Source organism: Leuresthes tenuis, unplaced genomic scaffold, assembly GCF_036924035.1.
Source record: "Leuresthes tenuis unplaced genomic scaffold, fLeuTen1.0.hap1 SCAF_20, whole genome shotgun sequence".
NCBI lineage: Eukaryota > Metazoa > Chordata > Actinopteri > Atheriniformes > Atherinopsidae > Leuresthes > Leuresthes tenuis.
In genome coordinates, this window is record NW_027325374.1 from 4,092,576 (window position 1) to 4,111,380 (window position 18,805).

The following is an 18,805-nucleotide window of genomic DNA, read 5'->3' on the forward strand; positions in this document are numbered from 1 at the left end:
AATGTGGCCAGATGGGGTCTGTGAAGTGTCTGCGGAGAAAGTTTTTAGGGGGGAGGGGAGCTGTGGCAGCAGGGGGTGAGGGGGCACAGAGAGGTGGAGGTGGGGGTGTCTGTCTTTGTGCTTGTTGGAATGCCTTCCTTTTCTTTCTCCTCGTTCCTGCGCCTGCATGCACTTGCTCTCCTCCCCTTCCCTCTTTCAACCCTGCGGTCGCCGGTTTATCACTAGGCTTGGATCTACTGTACCTCTGAGGGGAAAAACATGCTGCTAACAGTCTTCCTGCTACGCCTGTGACGTATGTTTTAACTCATAAACCACTTTTCTCTGTCTGAGTGAGGCGCTGAGAAGATATTAATCCTCTCGCTGTAGTGGAATCTGGTTAAATTCTACATGACTGAGCTTCATTTCGACTAAAGAAAACAGTTTAAGAGCGTATTACGGCTACTGACAGCAGACCCATGTGCTGGTTCCAAGCTTTGCTGGTTAGATAAAAAGCTTTTAGTGACAATTTGACTTTTGTTTGAGTGCGTTTATTAGAGCAAAGCTGAACTGGAAAACGGCCTCTGGGCAGAGGCTGCATTGATCCGTCTGAGAGGTGGTGTTTCTGCATGAATGACACACAGAAACAAAGAGAAAGTGTCCCACTTAAGCATAAAAGATGCATGTTAGTGATCTTAAATGAGGCAGGATACATGACTGCAGAGCCTGGAGATTTGCTCAGTTATTCTCTTTAAAACTGAGGACTAAGTTTGGATCTTTTACCTGTGACTGATGAGAGAAACTGATTGAAACGCATCACTTCCTGGAGCCTTAACTTCTTCCACTGTGCGTTTTCATCCACCAGGTGATGATGCAATGACGGGGGACACAGACAAATATCTGGCCCCCCAGGACCTGCGGGAGCTGGGGGACGACTCGCTCCCTCAGGAAGGCTACATGGGCTTCAGCGTCGGTGCTCGATCACAAAGGTAAGGCTCACTGTAGCATTCCCCAGCATTTAACCGTTACTGTTTCTGTTATATTTGATGCTAAAAGCTGCAGCAAAATACAGATTCGGGCACTTAAACAAATGTCTGCAGGGCAAATGGAAGAAAAGGCCTGGCTGTCCCAGCTTCATCAAGCAAAAATCAACACTTTCATTCATATTCAGATTCACACTTTTCATCAAGAGCAAAACATTCAGGAGGAAGTGAGAAGAACTAGATGCCAGACTCAAAGAGGGCCTCCTACTTTCAGGCTTTTTTTGCAAAAAGAAACACTTCTATATGTTTTTTACCCCCCGTAACGCACAACCTTTGCAAGCCGTGTGCACTTGTGTTGTTTGGACCGGCCACACGCCTCTGAAGGTTTGTAAGCCGACACGCCGCGGCGCGCTCACTCTGTATCCAGGGTTCAACACGGTTTTCAAGAGCATAGAAAAGAACAGGATTATTTATTAGTGTTTAATTCGTTTCCAGGTCTGGAAACATGAGAAAGAAAAACATTTGTGTTACCTTTTCAATCTCTGGGTTTATTCTCCATCTCAAAGCGCTGTACTTGAGCCATTGTCATCGTGGTTTTTGAGAGTACACACTTTGAGTTACTGACTTTTAAAAGGATTTATCACATTTCTACTCAGATGCCAAAATGGCCTCAGATACACAACTGAGCAATGTTGGAGTGTGAGTCTGGGAAATGTCTGGGAACCCTGTGTATGTACAACACGGGAGGCGGGAGTCTGTGAACAGGCCGGTCTCCACAGGCATCGAAACTGCGATCCATCAGCACTTCCTTTTTTCCATAGATCATATGGTAGCAATAAGACCTGCTGCTGAGCAAATATGAAGGTATAAAAGGTTATGGAACCTAACATCTCACCTATAGCCTTGTTCCCGTTAGTTACGAACAGGCAGTGAACTAAAAGCAGGATAGAAGCAAGTGTGAACAGTCGGGATGGATTTAGGACGAGTTCAGATCCACATCAGTTTCTCTCCTCTGATCCGAGTGTTTAATGAAATTTCAAGAAGAAGAGACGAGGTCGGGCATAGCTGCAGGTACGATGCAGCAGTAATCTTTTACTGAACTGGATTGTTTTCCGCTCAGGTTTAAAACTGTGAAATCACAAGAATTTCACCTCACGTGTGCAGTGTTTTTACAACAAAGTTGTGTAGAAAACAGCTAACAGCTGGCGTTCCGGTGAGTTGTTGTTTAAAAGCTTGTGTTTTGTGTCTTTATGTGTGTCGGATCACAGTTTACTGACACTCCTTTGCTTCTATCATACTGTATCTGTTACCAAACCGAGTTTATTGAGTTTGTTTTGTGAATAATTCTGCACCTATTCTAAGTGATGGTATCATTCGGGTCTCTGACTGTGTCTGCGAACCCGCTGATGTCCTGTTAGTCGCTCAGTGGACTGATAATTACTCAGACTGGTCCCTCGGGACCCATTTTGATGCCATGTGTGAACACACAGTCTCAGAGTTGAACACTTGTGATTGGACCGCTCGGGCACATCATAATACCAGAAGCGAACAGGGTCCACCTCAAGCTGCTGGAGGACTGAAACATCACAGCAGAGGTGCAATTCTTTTACAGTAACTGAAGCTTTTCAGCCAAATTTGTATTGTATTTGATTAAATAATGCATAGAATACCCTGTCTGTCGTTCCGTCATGCGTGTCTGAGCATTAAAAGCGACTCAAACACAAAAGTAAAGCTGCAGCTCTTCTTCTCGGTGCTCTTTCAAACGCTGTTTGTGGAAAGATGTGATTTGCTCTCCTGGGATTGTCTTTGGTGGTTATTTTTGCCAGTTTAGTGCAGTTAATTTGCTGATATTTCCTTTCGAACACAGTTTTACACACACAGCTGGCCTGGAACAGCACATGGAATCTGGTGAAAGCTCACGGTCTAAAAACAGTTTCCTCGTTAAAACGCTGCAGTTTTTTAGGAGCCACACACGGATTTCCCCTCATGGGGAGGAGGTCACAGTTTGCTCCCTGTGGCTGTTGAACTTTACTCTCTTTGTAAAATATTGACACTTGTGCAACATGCTGAAGAGGGAGGGGTTATTGAATATCTGAGGAGTGACACACACGGACACTGAGCCACAGGAAATGAGAAACATGTCCGATTCCATGGCCTTGAGCACTGGGTTAGATCAACACGCGCTGTGTGAGTAAGAGGGGGTTGTGTATCATCATCCCATCCCACAACTGGTTTAACAAACTGGTTTTCTCTGCACTGATGGGGTCGCATCACTTCCAATTCAGTCAGAAGTGATATCTCTTGATATAAGAGATGTAAGTACTGATATCGAAGCTGCTTTGCTCTTTATGTTCATATAAATGCAGTTAAAATGAACAAAATAAGCCTATAAATCTTCTTTAAGCAGCAGTAAACCAGTGAAGCTGATACTGGGATCGATGAATCCACACTGATGGTAGATCACTGGGTTTCTGCACCATTCTGCATCCCTGCTCTGGCTCTGCATCTCTCCACGCCTCTTTGTTCATGATGTTTTATTCTCTCCTCATGTCCGTTCTTAATGTTAGTCCCAAAGTCAGGTAAGACCCAAGGCATGAAGAGGCCTTCCCTGTCCCAGCCATCGCACCCCTTCCCCTCCCCCTTCACCCTCTGACCCCAGTCGCTGTCAGTACCATGACTTTGTGGTTTTCCGTGTGACAGATTGTCTGCACGTTTGAATACTAATGCAATGGTTTTGATTGGTGTTTTAACACTGTGCTGTGCACTGTGGGTTCACTTGTGTGATCTGTGGTCTGATTTCTCAGTTGCTTTTGTGTTTGACTTGTTATCATTTCTTAGTCCCTGTGGGTTTGCACAAAGTTGGAGCTTTGCATCATTTCAGTTTCAGTGTGGAGTTTTTCCCCTTCGAGCTTCCAGGCACCTGAGATGTGTTTCCTGTTGTAGAGTTTACCACAAACCATGAGCCGTTCATGATAATCCACTTTTATGAGACTTTACAGTGTAGATTTAACACAGAACATGTTTCACAAGTATGGAAAGTGGGTTTATGGGTGAACTGGGCTCCCGTAGGACCGAGAGATTTAATAAAGGTATCATATGTAGAACTGTTTAAAAGTCTTGATCCACTCCTCGTTTCTTTCATTTTGATTCCAAGCAGCCAGGCTTTCTTAATAAAAATAATAATAATCTTTGAAAGTGGTCATGAGCAATAGTTCTCCAGGCTTTGTGAAGGTCTTATAACGTTTTTCTTTGGCTGCTTTTTCACTTTTTGTCCAGTCCTATCTGGCCATTTTCAGAGTAATGTGCTCAGTTTGTTAAACCACTGAACACTGACTTCTGAATCATTGAAGCATTGAAAAAGACACCAAAATTAAGGGATGAACCAGTGTTTTGTCGACACATAACAGACAACTTAGCAAAGAAGCCATTTTAAATTGGATCTTTAGGCACTTTGTTACCAGCAGCCTGTCACAAAGACACATCATTTGTTCCATTTCTTTAGCTGCATCTATGAAAAACAGACAGAAAATAGGATTTCTGCAGCAACAAGGTGATTCCCAAAGAGCTATTAGCTGAAAACTTGGCATATCTCAGCATGGTGTGCAGTGTGTCCTTAAAACATTTGAGGAAACTGGACAAGTGGAGGACAAAAGAAGAAGTGTCAGGCCTAAAAAACTATCTACAGCAGATGAACAGGATCTGAAAGTGATGTCCTTAAGAAAGAGGAAAAAATCCAGCAAAGACCTGACAGGACCTGAGAGATGCATCTGGACCTTCAGCTGATCCATCTACTGTTGGCCCAAGCCTCATCAGAAATGGTCTCCATGGAAGGGTGGCTGTCAAGAAGCCATTCTTAAGGAAGGGAAACAGGGAGAAAAGGCTGAGCTGTGCCAAATGACACAAGAAGTGGACTGAAAATCAGTGGCAACAGGTCTTATGGAGGGATGAATCCTCCCCAGAGCCCGGACCTCAACATTATTGAAGCAGTGTGGGATCATCTGACAGAGAACGGAACAAAAGGCAGCCCACATCCAAAGAAGAGCTTTGGGATGTCCTTCAAGAAGCCTGGAGAACTATTCCTGAAGACTCCTTAAAGAAATGACAGAAAGCTGGTCTCAGAGGGTTCAGGCTGTGTTGGAGAATAAAGGAGCTCAGACCAGATATTCACTTTAAAGCTGCTCAGAACTGATAAAAAAACTCTGTTTTTGCCTTATTTGCTGTATTTATATTTATGGTTTCAGTAACTTGCAGCACTTATTTCCTGTTTTCATAGCAATATATAAAGAAATGAAGGGTGGCTCAAGAGTTTAAACAGTGCTGTATGCACACAGGTTCACAGCTGTAAGTGGAAACGTGCAAATACAAGCTGTTAAAGTACCTCTTTATTATGAGCATATTCGTAACTTTTTGCATGTAAAAGCAGCACAATGCAAACTTTTCTGTGCAACACATGTATTTAAAAGTGTTCCGAGTGTCTGAAAACACATGCAAACGCCACTTTGGATCTCTGCAGTTGAGCTTGTGTCCAGGCTTTTAACTCCTGTATGTTTGGCTCTTTATTGAAGCTGTGGGAGAGAACAAAATTACATCCATGTCTTTGTTTTTCTGCACTTAAGATCATCAGATTTCAACCCTCCAGAGCTGTGTGAAGTTTCACTGAAGTAACTTCCTCTGCGATGTCTGCTTTACTCCCTGATTACCGTTTGGTGTAATCGCTGCTGGGATGTTGCAGGCAGGATGTTGCTCAGGAATGCTCCTCATTTGCCTCATAAAGTCCATCACAAAATGAAACGACACCGCTTACAGACTCTGACAATCCGCAGTGTTGTCATCATGATGGTCTAAAGCTGTGTTATCCGACGATAACCTGCCCAGATCTCATCAGCTGCTCAGGCTTTTTTTTGGCATTTTAGTTGCTAAAAGATATGAGTTGGAAGTGTAAGAGACATTGTAGACCAAACATTTAACCCCATTTGCATCTGGAGTTCTTGAGTTTGTTGTGTTTTGGTGACTTAGGTCAAATTATTGCCAGCTTTGTGGTTTTTTGTCACTGGTTTCATCCACTCAGGTTCCTGGAAGCTGCATGCAGTTAATGTTTTTTTGTTTTGTTTTTTTCTGTTCACTTTCATTCCCCTTTACCCCCCCCCCCCCCTCCTCCTCCTCCTCCTCCTCACCTTCCCCCTTCATCACTGTGACTGTTGTCTTGGTAATCCGTGACTGCTACGGCAACCACACCAAGCCTGCGTTCCTTCAGTTCTGATAGGTCCAACACGCTGAACCGGAGCTCGTTCACACGGGACAGCATGATGATAGAAGAGATACTGGCGCCCACTAAGGACACGGTACGTACGTCAAGGTGCTTTTAGTGTCTCTCAATGGCTTCTGTTGCTGTTTCTCTGAGTCAGTAATCTGCCGGTCATTAACCTCACAAGTGACACACTTCTGTGTCTTGGTGCTGAGCCAAAAGGCAGCCTATTCACCAATCCTCTTAGACCTGTGGTAGTGCAGACATGAAGACGACCAGGTCCCGGTACGGTTCACCCAGAGAGGACATCAGATTAGCGCCAAGTGCTTTTATCTAGGAGAGATTACTGTGATGACCCACTTCCTTTAAGCAACAAAACTAAACGGCGATTGTTGATGAAACTTTAAACTGTGATGGCTCCTAAAATGTAATCCATGATGAGAAAAGTTTGCAGGAAACTGTATTTGTAGCTTCAGATGTGGAACAAGGTTGCAAAACCAGCCACAAACTCTGTGTCTGCTTTAAAACGTGCTCATAAAACAATGCTCCAAAAGAGCCACGAGTGGTCAAAAAACCCACAGGGTCGCATTAAACTGCTTAAAATCCACAAAGCGGTGCTCTTTGCCTGCAGATGTGACACACATGTTGCTGGGATTTTGCTTGATTATTTATGAAATGCTAAAGCTGCTGAGTAACAGCTTCTCTCCTCTCACACGGCTCCAGATGCTCTCTAAGGAAAGGTCTTTCATTGTAGAGCAACACAACAAGGTAGATGCTCAAGTCATTGTGCACTTCTTCACTCGGTGCATGTCCGGATGTTCATGCACATTCTATTTATTTGTCTACGACTGTGTTTTAGGGTCGTTGGAGCTCAATAAAAAATGGGGGAGTTGGGTTGATATTCTGAGAAAAAGCGCAGATTGAATTTAACTTAAAGAAACTGATGTTATCAGGGATCAAATGAAAACATTTATGGAGAAAAAACTAACAAAGCAACATGGTTGAAGCTCTGCCGGAGGTGGGAGTTAAAGCCCACCTCCGTTCCTACCCTCACCTTTGGTCACGAGCTGTGGGTAAAGAACGAGATCACGGATAGAAGCAGCCGAAGTGGGCTTCCTCAGCAGGGTGTCTGGGCTCTTCCTTAGAGACGGGGTGAAGCTCGGTCATCCGGGAGGGGCTCGGAGTAGAACCGCTGCTCCTCCGCATTGAGAGGAGTCAGATGTGGTGGCATCTGGTTAGGATGCCCCCTGGACACCTCCCTGGTGAGGTGTTCTGGGCCCGTCCCACTGGGAGGAGACCCTGGGGAAGACCCAGAATATGTCTCTCTGCTGGCCTGGGAACGCCTCGGGGTCCCCTGGATAAACTGGAGGAAGTGGCCAGGGACAGGGACGTCTGGGCTTCTCTGCTCCAGCTGCTGCCCCCCCGACCCGACCCCCGGAGAAGAGGCAGATAATGGATGGATGTAAACTAAGCAACATTGATATACAAAATTGTAGATTTCAGTAAAAGTCTCAGATTTACGGAGATGGAACTCTGTGGCTCTCATCCAAATCAGTGTTTTATTCTCAGTTGGACTCGTTTAACTGTCTCCTCACTCCTCATGTTAATAATAAGATGGTGTTTGTGGACTAAAATCACAATAATTTCCTTTTATACTAAATCTGAATATGTTGCAGCGAAGTGTCATTTGATCCAGGTGATAAATAAGTGGACTTTTCCTATTTCTTGGCTTGTAGATTTGTCGCTTTAACGGTTTTCTCAGAATATCTCCCAGCTGGTCCTCGCACAGCGGCGTATTTGTCGTTCAGAGGGTCGTATCGTGTTATTCATCAGCCTTCAGTTGTGTTCAGGTTTTACCACAAATGCATGTTTGGATGTTTTATCTTTTTCTACATATTTTAATAGCCGATTTAATTTAAAGTCTTAAATACTGTTTGTGTCCTTGTCTTTTTCCTGGTTTTGTTCAGTTTTTCAAATGTTCTTTTTTCATTAGAAAATGAGTTGGTTAAAGCACTTAAAAGTGTATGGTTTCATTTCTAAAGTTTACCTTTATGTTGTGGCGGCTTTTCCCCAAAAAAGTCTGCAAAAATCTGCAAACGTTGCATTGCTTTATCTTCCATCGATGTCTCTGTTTTTCCTTCACATCCTTAAAGTAATGATTTTGCATTTGGATGTTGTTTGCTTTCCCTTCTTAATTCCCTCGTGATGTTTCTAACAGCATGAATGACAGCTGCTGCAGTCCAGCTGTTTTATGACAGCCTAAAATCCTGTAAGATGTCATTGTGATGTCCGACCTCACTCAGGGAAGCCGGCATTGGAAACGCAGCACAGCTGATTTATTGTTGATCAATAACGGATACACTGAAGAAAATCTCTCACATGTACTCGTACACTGCCAAGCATCATTTTATGGAGCCTGTTGTTTCCTTTAACAGCATTTGTCGGCGGCAAAGGACGCTGACAACGACTCTCTGAGGAGATACAGCTGGACCGCAGATGCTCTGGATAATGTCAACCTGGTCTCCTCACCGATCCACTCTGGGTAAGCACGTCTGAATGATGAATGGGTAAAAACTGAAGGAAAGAAGCATATCGACTGCCATCTCACCTCATCATAGAGATGGAGGGAAGGGATTAAGAAGGAGGAAAAGGTGGAAATCTGCTGACTATTTGATTGAGTGGTGGTATTGTCTCCCTTCCTGATTTTCATTCTCATTTTCTTTACCTTTGAGAAAGCAGCTCCTGCCTGCAGCGTTCATCATTTTAAATGAGATAATCCGTTGGCAAACATTACACCTCCTTCATTTCCGTAAAACCAGAAACGGATCAAAGCTGCTGTTAAAGACAGAAGATTAGCTTAGTTTGTTCCCTTCAGATCCAGAAATATGACCCATAATCAGCTGGTGGTAAATAATGAAACGAAGGAGCTGCAATATAAGTCAAAAGTTTGACATTTTGGGAAAAATGTGCTGCTTTGCCTCACTGTGGAGTAAGATAGACTGCAGCTGGTTAAATTTGCAGACTGACAGACTGAGATATGACTGTAATGTGGCTCAGTCCTGTGGGAAATCAACCAAAACCCACCTCTTTAGCCAACATATGAATATGTAATAAGTGTAATTCCAGTCTTTTTGCCAGTCAGCTCAGACCTCTGAGAGAGGGAAGAGCTCTTCTCCACTTCACAAATGAGTGTTTCCCAAGGTTTCAAACACCTCCTTAAAGGAGCCCTCGGTAATGGTGGTGTTTCCAGTATTTCCAACTGTGTTGTTGACCTGTGCCTCCTGCGCTGCTTTGTTGTCCATCCTGCAGTTTTTCCTCTCCGCTCCCGCAGTACGACAGCAGGTGATTGACTGTGATTGGTCTCCCTCTTTTATCACCTTGTTTCCAGTGACATCGCACCTTCCCCCCTAACTCATAACATCTGTGTTTGCTCCTCTCACCCACGAACTGTGTTGTTACAGACTTCACATGAAGTGCTTTGGATTGTCAGCCTCGTGTTCCTCACTTTTTGTTGGTTTTAATGAAATCTTTGCAAGTCTCGAACTGATTGAAAAGAGTTTATGTGGAAAGATCTGGCTGAGTGTGCGTTAAAATGGACTGAAGTTCTACTTATTCTATATTTAAACTGTCATTAACTAATAATCGGTTAAGTAGAGTGTTATTTTAGGTGACTACAAGTCGAAATATGCATCACTTTGTATGTTTAGTCTGTGAGTTAATTTCTATCTTTGATCAAAATCAGGGCAAATAATCTTTACTTGTCCAGTAACAACATACAAACTAACACATTTCAGGTGCTATATTGCATGGTGTGGATCTCTGTGTGTGAGCTTTGATTTCCTTTGATTTGAGTGAGTTACAGACAGAACTACACTACGTCCTTATGTGGGTAGAACACAGAATACACCAGAGGCTCCTGTGCTGGCATATTTTACAAGCTATATTAGTCTGGGATTTCTTTCACAGACACATTCATAGTTGGTCATAGTTTCCTTCCTTTTATCTAAGGATGCACCGATACCACATTTTTTAAAACCGAGTACAAGTACTTAACTTTTAGTACTTGCCGATACCGAGTACCGATATGAGTACTAATCAAGGCCATGACAGTTCTTACAATTAAACACATTTTATTTTTTTTAGGCATATTCAACCCAAATAAAACTGCCCTTTGTGCTTTTTAGATACAGATACAGGTATCGCTGCTGGTGTTGATATCGATAACCGTACTGGTATCGATACTGGTATTGGTTTTGATTCTGGTGTTGGTATCGATACCCATACAGGAATCGATGCTGATATCGGTATCAATACCGGTATTGGTAGCGATACCTGTATCTTTATCGCTACTGGCATCTGTATCAATACTGGCATCGATAACGATACCGGTATCGATACTGGTGTTGATATCGATAACCGTGCTGGTATTGATGCCCATACTGGTATCGATACTGATATCGGTATTGATACTGGTATTGGTTTTGATTCTGGTGTTGGTATCGATACATCCCTGCTTTTAGCATCACTTTTTGAATCTGTCTCAGCCAGCACAGAATCCTCCTCACGTTTTTGTTCTTTTACCTCTCTCCTCTCCGTGTTTTGAAGGTCACAGCATGGGAAGCGACCTCACCTCAACTAAAACTCTTCTCTCCTCATCAGCACTGATGTTAAACCAACATGTTTTACTTCTTATTCCACTACTTTTCTATATCCCCCCCCCCCTTCTGTTGTTTTTACCTCTTGCCTTTCTGTTCACTGCTTCACTGTATCTCCCATCACCCTCCTCCTCCGTTCGCTCACATTTCTGCCCTCCATCAGGTTCTTGGTCAGCTTCATGGTCGACGCCAGAGGCGGCTCCATGAGAGGAAGTCGTCACAACGGCATGCGCATCATCATCCCGCCCAGAAAGTGCACGGCGCCCACCAGGATCACCTGTCGACTGGTAAAGAGGCACAAACTTGCGTCGCCTCCTCCGATGGTGGAAGGAGAAGGTCTGGCCAGCAGACTGGTGGAGGTCGGCCCGGCAGGAGCTCAGTTCCTCGGGTAAGACGTCTTTTTTGGAAACATCGCTGATAATATTTTCGCTCTTCGCTTATAGCTTACTTTTTGTTCTTTGACATGACATTTCCTTCCTTCTGCTTCTTGCCATTTCCATTTCCAGCCACCTGCGTTGGTTTTTGAAAGTGTGAATGTGTGCGTGTGCATGTGAGGTCGAGTACGTGATCATAAGGATTATTGTTGCTTCTGCTCATCTTTCAAGCAAACTGTCCTTTTGGTAAGGTAAAGGCAACATCACTAATGGTTGTAAAATGTATAAAATTATATATTCTAAGACCAAATGTGTTGTTTTTTTAAGCTTTTAGGGCCTAATTTATTTTAGCTAATAAAAGCTACAGCATTTATTTTCTCCAAGCAAAGGGGCTGTACTGTTGTCACACGGTCACTGTAAATATGACAGCCTCTATGTCTTCAGCGTTTCTTGGCTATTCAAAAGTGCAGCGCGTTATGTTGTCACCATCATTTGAAAATGTGCAAAACACTAAAAAAAAAAAACTTGGGATGCTGTATAAAATGTAAATAAAAAGAGATTTACAGCTCGTTATGATGATGTCATAGACTATTATTTTATTCGCAATAGAAAATAGAAAAAACTGTAAAATTTAACTATTTCCTTAGAAATATCTGCTCATCTGGAATTTGATGGCAGCAACTGTATCCCACTGTTGTAGCATCTCCTCTTCTTTTAACATCTGTAAACATCTGGAACTGAGGAGACCAGCTGCTGGGCCTTTGGGAGAGAAATGTTGTCCCATTCCTGTCTGATAGAGGATTCTAGCTGCTCGGCAGTCCTGGGTCTTCTTTGTTGCATTTTAAATGTCTTCAGATGGTGAAACATCTGGACTGCAGGCAGGTCAGTCCAGCACCTGGACTCTTCCACCATGAAGCCGTGCTGTTGGAATAGATGCAGTTTGTGGCTTAACTTTGTCCTGCTGAAATATGCAAGGCCTTCCATGAGGAAGAGGCCGTCTGGATGGGAGCAGATGTTGCTCTAACACCTGTATGTACCCTTCAGCATTGATGGAGCCTTTCCAGATGTGCAGGTTTCCAGTTCCACAGGCACTAATGCCCCCTTAGGCTTAGAACTGAGAGCTGATGACAAACTGGATGGTCCCTCTTTCCATAAAGAATTTTAAATTATGACTCCTCTGACTACAGAACAGTTTTCCACTTTGCTTCAATACAGTTTAAACGAGCTTTGGCCCAGAGAAGAAAATTCTATCGTGTTTTTATTTAAAGTCCCAACTCTTTTGGAACGTGGTTGTACATTCGTTTGCTCAAGGTTTCTGCTGCAGCGTTACTCCACTTTCCCCCCTGGACACCTCTCTATTCTCACCTTTACACTGTTCTCTTCCTGTAAGAACTCACCTGTAATGATCCTGTCCAGATGTTGTCTGGTCCCTATAACAACCTGAGCTTATCGGGAGCCCCACGTTCACTTTGACACGTCCTACTAGTCCTGGTTTGTTGCTGGTTACAGAGTTCTTGTTCATTATTGTATTGATTCAAAACGTTTTACTCTATATTAATCTTTTAGATCCCTAAATAAAGCCCTGGCTGAAAGATGAAAGCCAGATGATGATTGGCAGTGTGGAAAAAAACTATCTGGTAAAATTACAGAAAAGTTTTGTACGAAAAAACCAAACAAACCCGTAATTCATTGATATCTTTCCGTTGCTGGGTATATCCGTCGCATTTGCCAGGTGGGTTTGTGGAAATAGTAGTTATCATGATTATTAATAAAGTGGAGAAACACATCTGGAAGGAAGGAATTAGTGTTATTTTGGGATATATCATGTAAAAATGCTGAGAACTGACAATGAAATCTCCCCTGAGTTGAGGTTTAAAAGTGCTTTTTTTCTTTCTGATTAACGGTCCAAAGCCAAAATAATTACATTCCCGATTATAAAGAACAGGAAAAAAAAGGCTGAACTCTCATTTGTGACGCTATAAGCAGCAATTATTTGGAATTGCTGCTTGATTAAGGCTTAGATTGTAATTATAAAAGTTGCATTCACGCTTGATTGATCTCGGTTCATCACACTTGATATCCTGAATAAACAGAACCTCCTGTGACTCTGGTTCAGTGTGTGGGTTGTTGCCATTACCGATGTCACCAAGACGGACCACATTATCTCATAACTGATGCAGAACTAGAAGTCAGCGCTGTGTGCTTTTACTGACTTTGCGAGTGTGTGTTTTGTGTAAATGTGTGTTTCGTTATCTTGCGGACGCAGTAAACTCCACCTCCCCAGAAAGCTGCCAGCCCTTAGTGAAGGCGAGAGCCTGGTTAGTCCCGTGCTACAGCTGGGACCCAGAGGAACTAGATTTGTTGGGTAGGAACCAAACTTGGCTCCCACTCCCTTCACCACCTCCTCTCCTCCTCCTGTTCCTCCCACCTCCCCAAAAGAAAACGACATGATTGAGGCTGATTCATGCTGATGGATTCTTTCACCCATCTCAAGTTGACTTTAATTTGTGAGGATACAGAGCTAATAAGGTTGCTTTGTAGTTTTGGGAAGAAATCATGTTGGAAGATGGTTCCACTACTGCAAAGTGGATTTATTATGACCTCAACATTCCAGGGAGACACTAAGAATGTAGTTTTTACTACTAAACTTCTTCCTAAAACTACACGATGTAGCTTGAAATCCATTACAGTTACTTTTCAGTCACTCCATCGTATATTTGATTTCAGAAGCTCTCTTTGGGTGAGATGTAAAGGTTTTGATTGGCTGTTTGGACTGGACTGCGCTTGTTGGGCATGAGCCGTTTCCTCCTCAAGCCGAGCATCATCCTGCTTCCCATGACTGCTGTTACTTCATACTCAAGATCAGTTTTGTGTCATCCCACAGTGTTTTTTTTTTTGTTTTTTTTTGTCAAATTAATTTCCAGAGCTATAGGTAGCAGGAATTAGCCTGATCAATTAAACATTTTAACTTTTATTTACACAGATTACCTGTTTCAAACATAGAATTTAACAAATCGGTGACAAAGTCACATAATAATCCATATTTTTAAATAAAAAGAACCAAGTCAAAAGCACAAGAAAGTACTAAAAACGGGAAGTTTTTTGGTACTTTTTTAGGGGAAAATTTCTTAATGGGATCCAACTAAACAGCTTCAGTTTCTGTTGCTGCTTGTTCCAAGTCAAAGGGGCAGAATAAGAAAATACTAAACACTAAAGGTAACTAAGAACCGGGAGCGAACGGTGTGGATGGACCAAGAGTGGATTTGTAAATGAGTCTGTGTATGGATAAAGATGAGAGCGAAGTGCAACAGTGAGTGAGGGGTTTACAGCCGGTTATAAATCTTAGTGCTCCGTGATAAACGGCATCCGACATCTATGGAGAGCCGGCAAACTCGTGTAGATGATGTCACCGTAGCCCATAAGAGCCTCGTCAGCCTTTCATCAGCCCGTAACGCATTAAGAACACGAGAATTTAGGGAAATTTACTGTATGCCATGCAGCAGATATACTTTAGGTGTTAATTTGACTTTTTCCCAAAGTTTAAAATACCGTCAAAGCAGGTGAAAACCCGACGAAAGCCAGACAAAATAGGGTTTAAAAGACATTTTTATATATATATATATATATATATATATATATATAATCTCTAATTACACAGGTTACAAGTGAGGCATGTCCTGTAAATACTAATCAATCATAGTGAGGAACTAACTGGGAAACTAGCATTAAATGAAGAATATAGTTTGTCTGACACCACCAAAGCGCACACTCTACTCCTTTCTGTTCCACTTTTTATTCGGAGTGTGTTCATCCCTCTGTCTTATGTTCAACTCGAGTTCTCTGCAGAACATGAGCTAAGGTGGCTGTTCCCAAACCAGGGGATGTGTTTGAGTTGGGGTCAGAGGTGGTTTCATTACACAGAACCACATGGAAACCCTTCAGAAGCTGTTCAGCAAAGGAAAAGCAAGTATCAGCCAATCGGATCAAAGGTGCGGGGCCAGTGGAGCCGGCTTGTAAATCTTGCAGAAGTTATAGATGAGGGAGGAAAAGCCATCAGTATGCTGTATGAGAATCGACCCGTAACCTGTTTGGAGTCTAAAACCTTGTTCACCAATCGGTCCAAACCACTATAAGTCGGTCACCGGATCAACTGAATCCTTCCAACCTCGTCTCAGGGCTGACGAACACCCTGATTGTGCTCTGCAGAGACTCTTTACTCCTTGTGTTGCGATCATGCCTTGTTTAAGTAAGGGCTGTGCAGCTTTCTCCACCCCCACCCCAACCCCTCATCACATTTCATCGACTACATTCACTCTGGATGTCCCATCAGCTCCTCAGCATGGCCGCTCCTCAGCTGTTGTTACCAGGCAACACCATCATCATCAGCAGCAGAACCACAGTTCATTCATTTGTCTGTCGATGAGATCACCGTCTCCAAGTGTTTGTGTTCACGTGCAGCTCAGTTTAGATTTATTAAGGAATTAACTGCTGATTGTGCCGTATAAATCTGTCATCATTTGCATAGTTCAAAATTCATTCATCATCGCTTTGAAAGAGATAAAATGTCTTCTCCTTCACCGACAAACTGGTAGAGTAGAATATTTTTGTTTTTTTTGGTTTGTTTTACTTGTTATTTCAGCCAAAAGTTAAATAAAACATTATTGGTTCAACCACATTTCCCTGACATGTACCTCACCAGACCCGTGATAGTGGAGATCCCGCATTTTGGCTCGATGCGGGGCCAGGAGAGGGAACTGATCCTGCTGCGCAGCGAAAACGGAGAAAGCTGGAAGGAGCATATGTACGACTGCAAGACGGACGACCTCAACCAGCTCCTCAATGGGATGGACGAAGGTGAAGCTCGTGGAGCTTTTTTGTGTTGCCGTCCAAACCAATGTGACAAAAATGAGGGTGTTTAAGTGGGTTCTGGGCTATAATCTATTCAGAACTGGTCCAGAATCTACCGGTAACCCCCAGGAGCCTGTAACTATGGCAGCATGAATGGATGACATCACACTATTATTTCACGGGGGCACAATTTTATAAGAAGTCATGTCATCTAAAGTGCAGTTGAAGATGTTTAAGAGATTTGTATCTGACTTCCCTCTTCTCGTGTAGAACTGGACAGTTCTGAGGAGCTGGACAGGAAGAGGATCTGCCGCATCATCACCAAGGACTTCCCACAATACTTTGCTGTGGTGTCTCGGATCAGACAGGAGACCCATCAGATGGGACCAGAGGGCGGGACTCTGTGCAGCCGCAGCGTGCCATTGGTTCAGGCTTCCTTCCCCGAGGGGGCTTTGACCAAGAAGATCAAGGTTGGCTTGCAGGTAAGTTGGAAGAACAAAACTCCTCTGTTTCAGTTCATCTTCTACAGTCTACCGTTTGTGAACCGTTTCCCTGTCGTCTGCCAGGCTCAGCCGATACCTGATGACACTGTAAAGAAAATCCTCGGTAACCGAGCAACCTTCAGCCCCATTGTTACCGTGGAGCCCAGAAGGAGGAAGTTCCACAAGCCCATCACCATGACAATCCCAGTCCCGCCCCTCTCAGGCGAGGGGCTTAGCAACGGCTACAAAGGAGACAGCACTCCCTGCCTCCGCCTCCTCTGTAGCATCACAGGTGTGTCCCGGCTCCGTCTTTTTGCTTTGGAAAGAGAAGACATTTTGACCAGAGTTTACATCTTTTAAACACAACAGAGATGCAACAAAGATATAACGATTCAGTTTAGAATCAAGTTTAGTTCATGGCAAACATTAGGGTCAGACGTGTTGATGTTTTGTTACACCTGGTGCAAGCAAAAGGAGGATAGGAGTGAAAAAATGAGACATTAAAGGTGAATTTTTTACCTTTCTGACAGGCGGGACGTCGCCGGCACAGTGGGAGGACATCACCGGCACAACTCCCCTCACTTTTGTCAATGACTGCGTCTCCTTCACCACTAATGTCTCAGCCAGGTAACATGAATACAGCAGAAGTGACACATTTATTCGCATCAATGCATTTTTTATACTTCGTTTGCCTCTGGTGCAGGTTCTGGTTAGCAGATTGTCACCAGATCCCAGAGACGGTGGGCTTGGCCATGCAGCTCTACCGGGAACTGATCTGTGTGCCCTACATGGCCAAGTTTGTGGTGTTTGCTAAGATGAACGACCCGGTGGAGTCCAACCTGAGGTGCTTCTGCATGACGGACGACAAGGTGGACAAAACCCTGGAGCAGCAGGAGAACTTTGAGGAGGTGGCCAGGAGCAAAGACATAGAGGTACACAGCTGGACTGCTGTGGACACTACTGACACTTAGGAAAAGATATACTTTTATGGAAGCTATTACTTCCTCGGAGGATAAAGAAGATTTGGTTTAGTGGATACCACAAATATGTCATTAACTTTTGTCCAACTTTCACTGTGACACATTTTCAAAAGGCAGATTTTTCTGAATGCTGTTTTCACTTCAGGTCCTGGAGGGCAGGCCCGTCTACGTGGATTGCTACGGAAACTTGTCTCCTCTTATCAAAGCTGGTCAACAGTTAATTCTTAACTTCTACGCCTTCAAGGAAAACCGTTTGCCCTTCTGTGTTAAGGTACTCTCATGGCATTCAGTTATGACTCCACCTCCTCAGCGTGGGATGTGGAGCTGGAAGATCACCAATTAAATGTTGCAAAAAAACTTCTTCATTGTAGGAGATAAAATGGAATAAAGGGAAAGCCACAAGCCATATTCCCTACCTTTAAGGGTCTGCACAACATATACATGTTAGTGTGGATGCAGCTTTGATTCTTCTCCCTTTTACACACTTTAAATTCACTTCCTTTTGTCACAGCTGAATAACTTCATGCTGCACATATCAGTCCTATTCCTCTGGTATTTTAAGGGGCACCACTACAGATCATATTACTTACAAGTAGTCTGTGCATTCACTCTCTGAATCCTCAAAAAGCACCTCTTTAGAGAATGTGCATAAAAGAAAAATGAATGGAAACTTTATGTGGCAGGTTTTTACCAGTTTTAACATGTTTCTATCATAACCCTCATTTGCATATTTTCACCTAGATTGATTAGAGCATCCTTCTCTGTTCCCTATAATTCAGTTACGACACACTTCAGTCACTTCTGTGCACGTTAACAGACGTGCGTTTACTTGCATAAAAGATGGAAATTTGAAGAAAGTGCATAAAGAAGCAACCGTCTGTCTTTAGGTCAGAGATCCCAGTCAGGAGCCCTGCGGTCGCCTCACTTTCCTGAAAGAGTGTAAGACCATAAAAGGCCTCCCACAAACGGCCGTGTGCAACCTGAACATCACACTTCCTGCGGTGAAAAAGGTAAGACGGTGTGAACTCGCCATTCTCTGTTGTCACATCCATAACCATATTCACGGTTAGGGTAGTTTCGGCTCCCAGTAACACTGATAGATGAAAGACGGAGAGAGACTTTGGCCAAACTGCCGCCACTGTGTCTTTTATCTGTTTAAAGCTTCTCTCTATTTCTATATCGGTTATTCCTGCAGTGGGTTCTCGTCATTGGCTGTTTCATTTTATTCCTTCCTGCCTTTTCATTTGGATGACATGCTTTTG

At 43.4% G+C, this 18,805-nt stretch overlaps 2 protein-coding genes across 4 annotated transcripts in view; one reads left to right on the top strand and one right to left on the bottom strand.

Annotated features, from left to right (window-relative positions):
* Positions 1-18,805, bottom strand: part of LOC140279000 (DELTA-stichotoxin-Hmg2b-like) — a 335,708-nt gene that overhangs the window by 294,489 nt on the left and 22,414 nt on the right. The window lies entirely within an intron of this gene.
* LOC140278995 (ankyrin-3-like) overlaps positions 1-18,805 on the top strand; it is a 111,742-nt gene that overhangs the window by 64,977 nt on the left and 27,960 nt on the right. The window contains exons 26-38 of one of the 2 annotated variants that reach the window (XM_072374157.1): positions 842-965; positions 6,199-6,301; positions 6,928-6,972; positions 8,640-8,746; positions 9,514-9,546; positions 11,023-11,247; positions 15,933-16,087; positions 16,352-16,563; positions 16,648-16,855; positions 17,094-17,190; positions 17,267-17,495; positions 17,689-17,814; positions 18,431-18,553. In XM_072374157.1, the coding sequence (XP_072230258.1) occupies positions 842-965; positions 6,199-6,301; positions 6,928-6,972; positions 8,640-8,746; positions 9,514-9,546; positions 11,023-11,247; positions 15,933-16,087; positions 16,352-16,563; positions 16,648-16,855; positions 17,094-17,190; positions 17,267-17,495; positions 17,689-17,814; positions 18,431-18,553 (1,787 nt within the window). The remainder of the gene's footprint in view (positions 1-841; positions 966-6,198; positions 6,302-6,927; positions 6,973-8,639; positions 8,747-9,513; positions 9,547-11,022; positions 11,248-15,932; positions 16,088-16,351; positions 16,564-16,647; positions 16,856-17,093; positions 17,191-17,266; positions 17,496-17,688; positions 17,815-18,430; positions 18,554-18,805) is intronic. The other variant, XM_072374158.1, reaches the window with a different exon arrangement.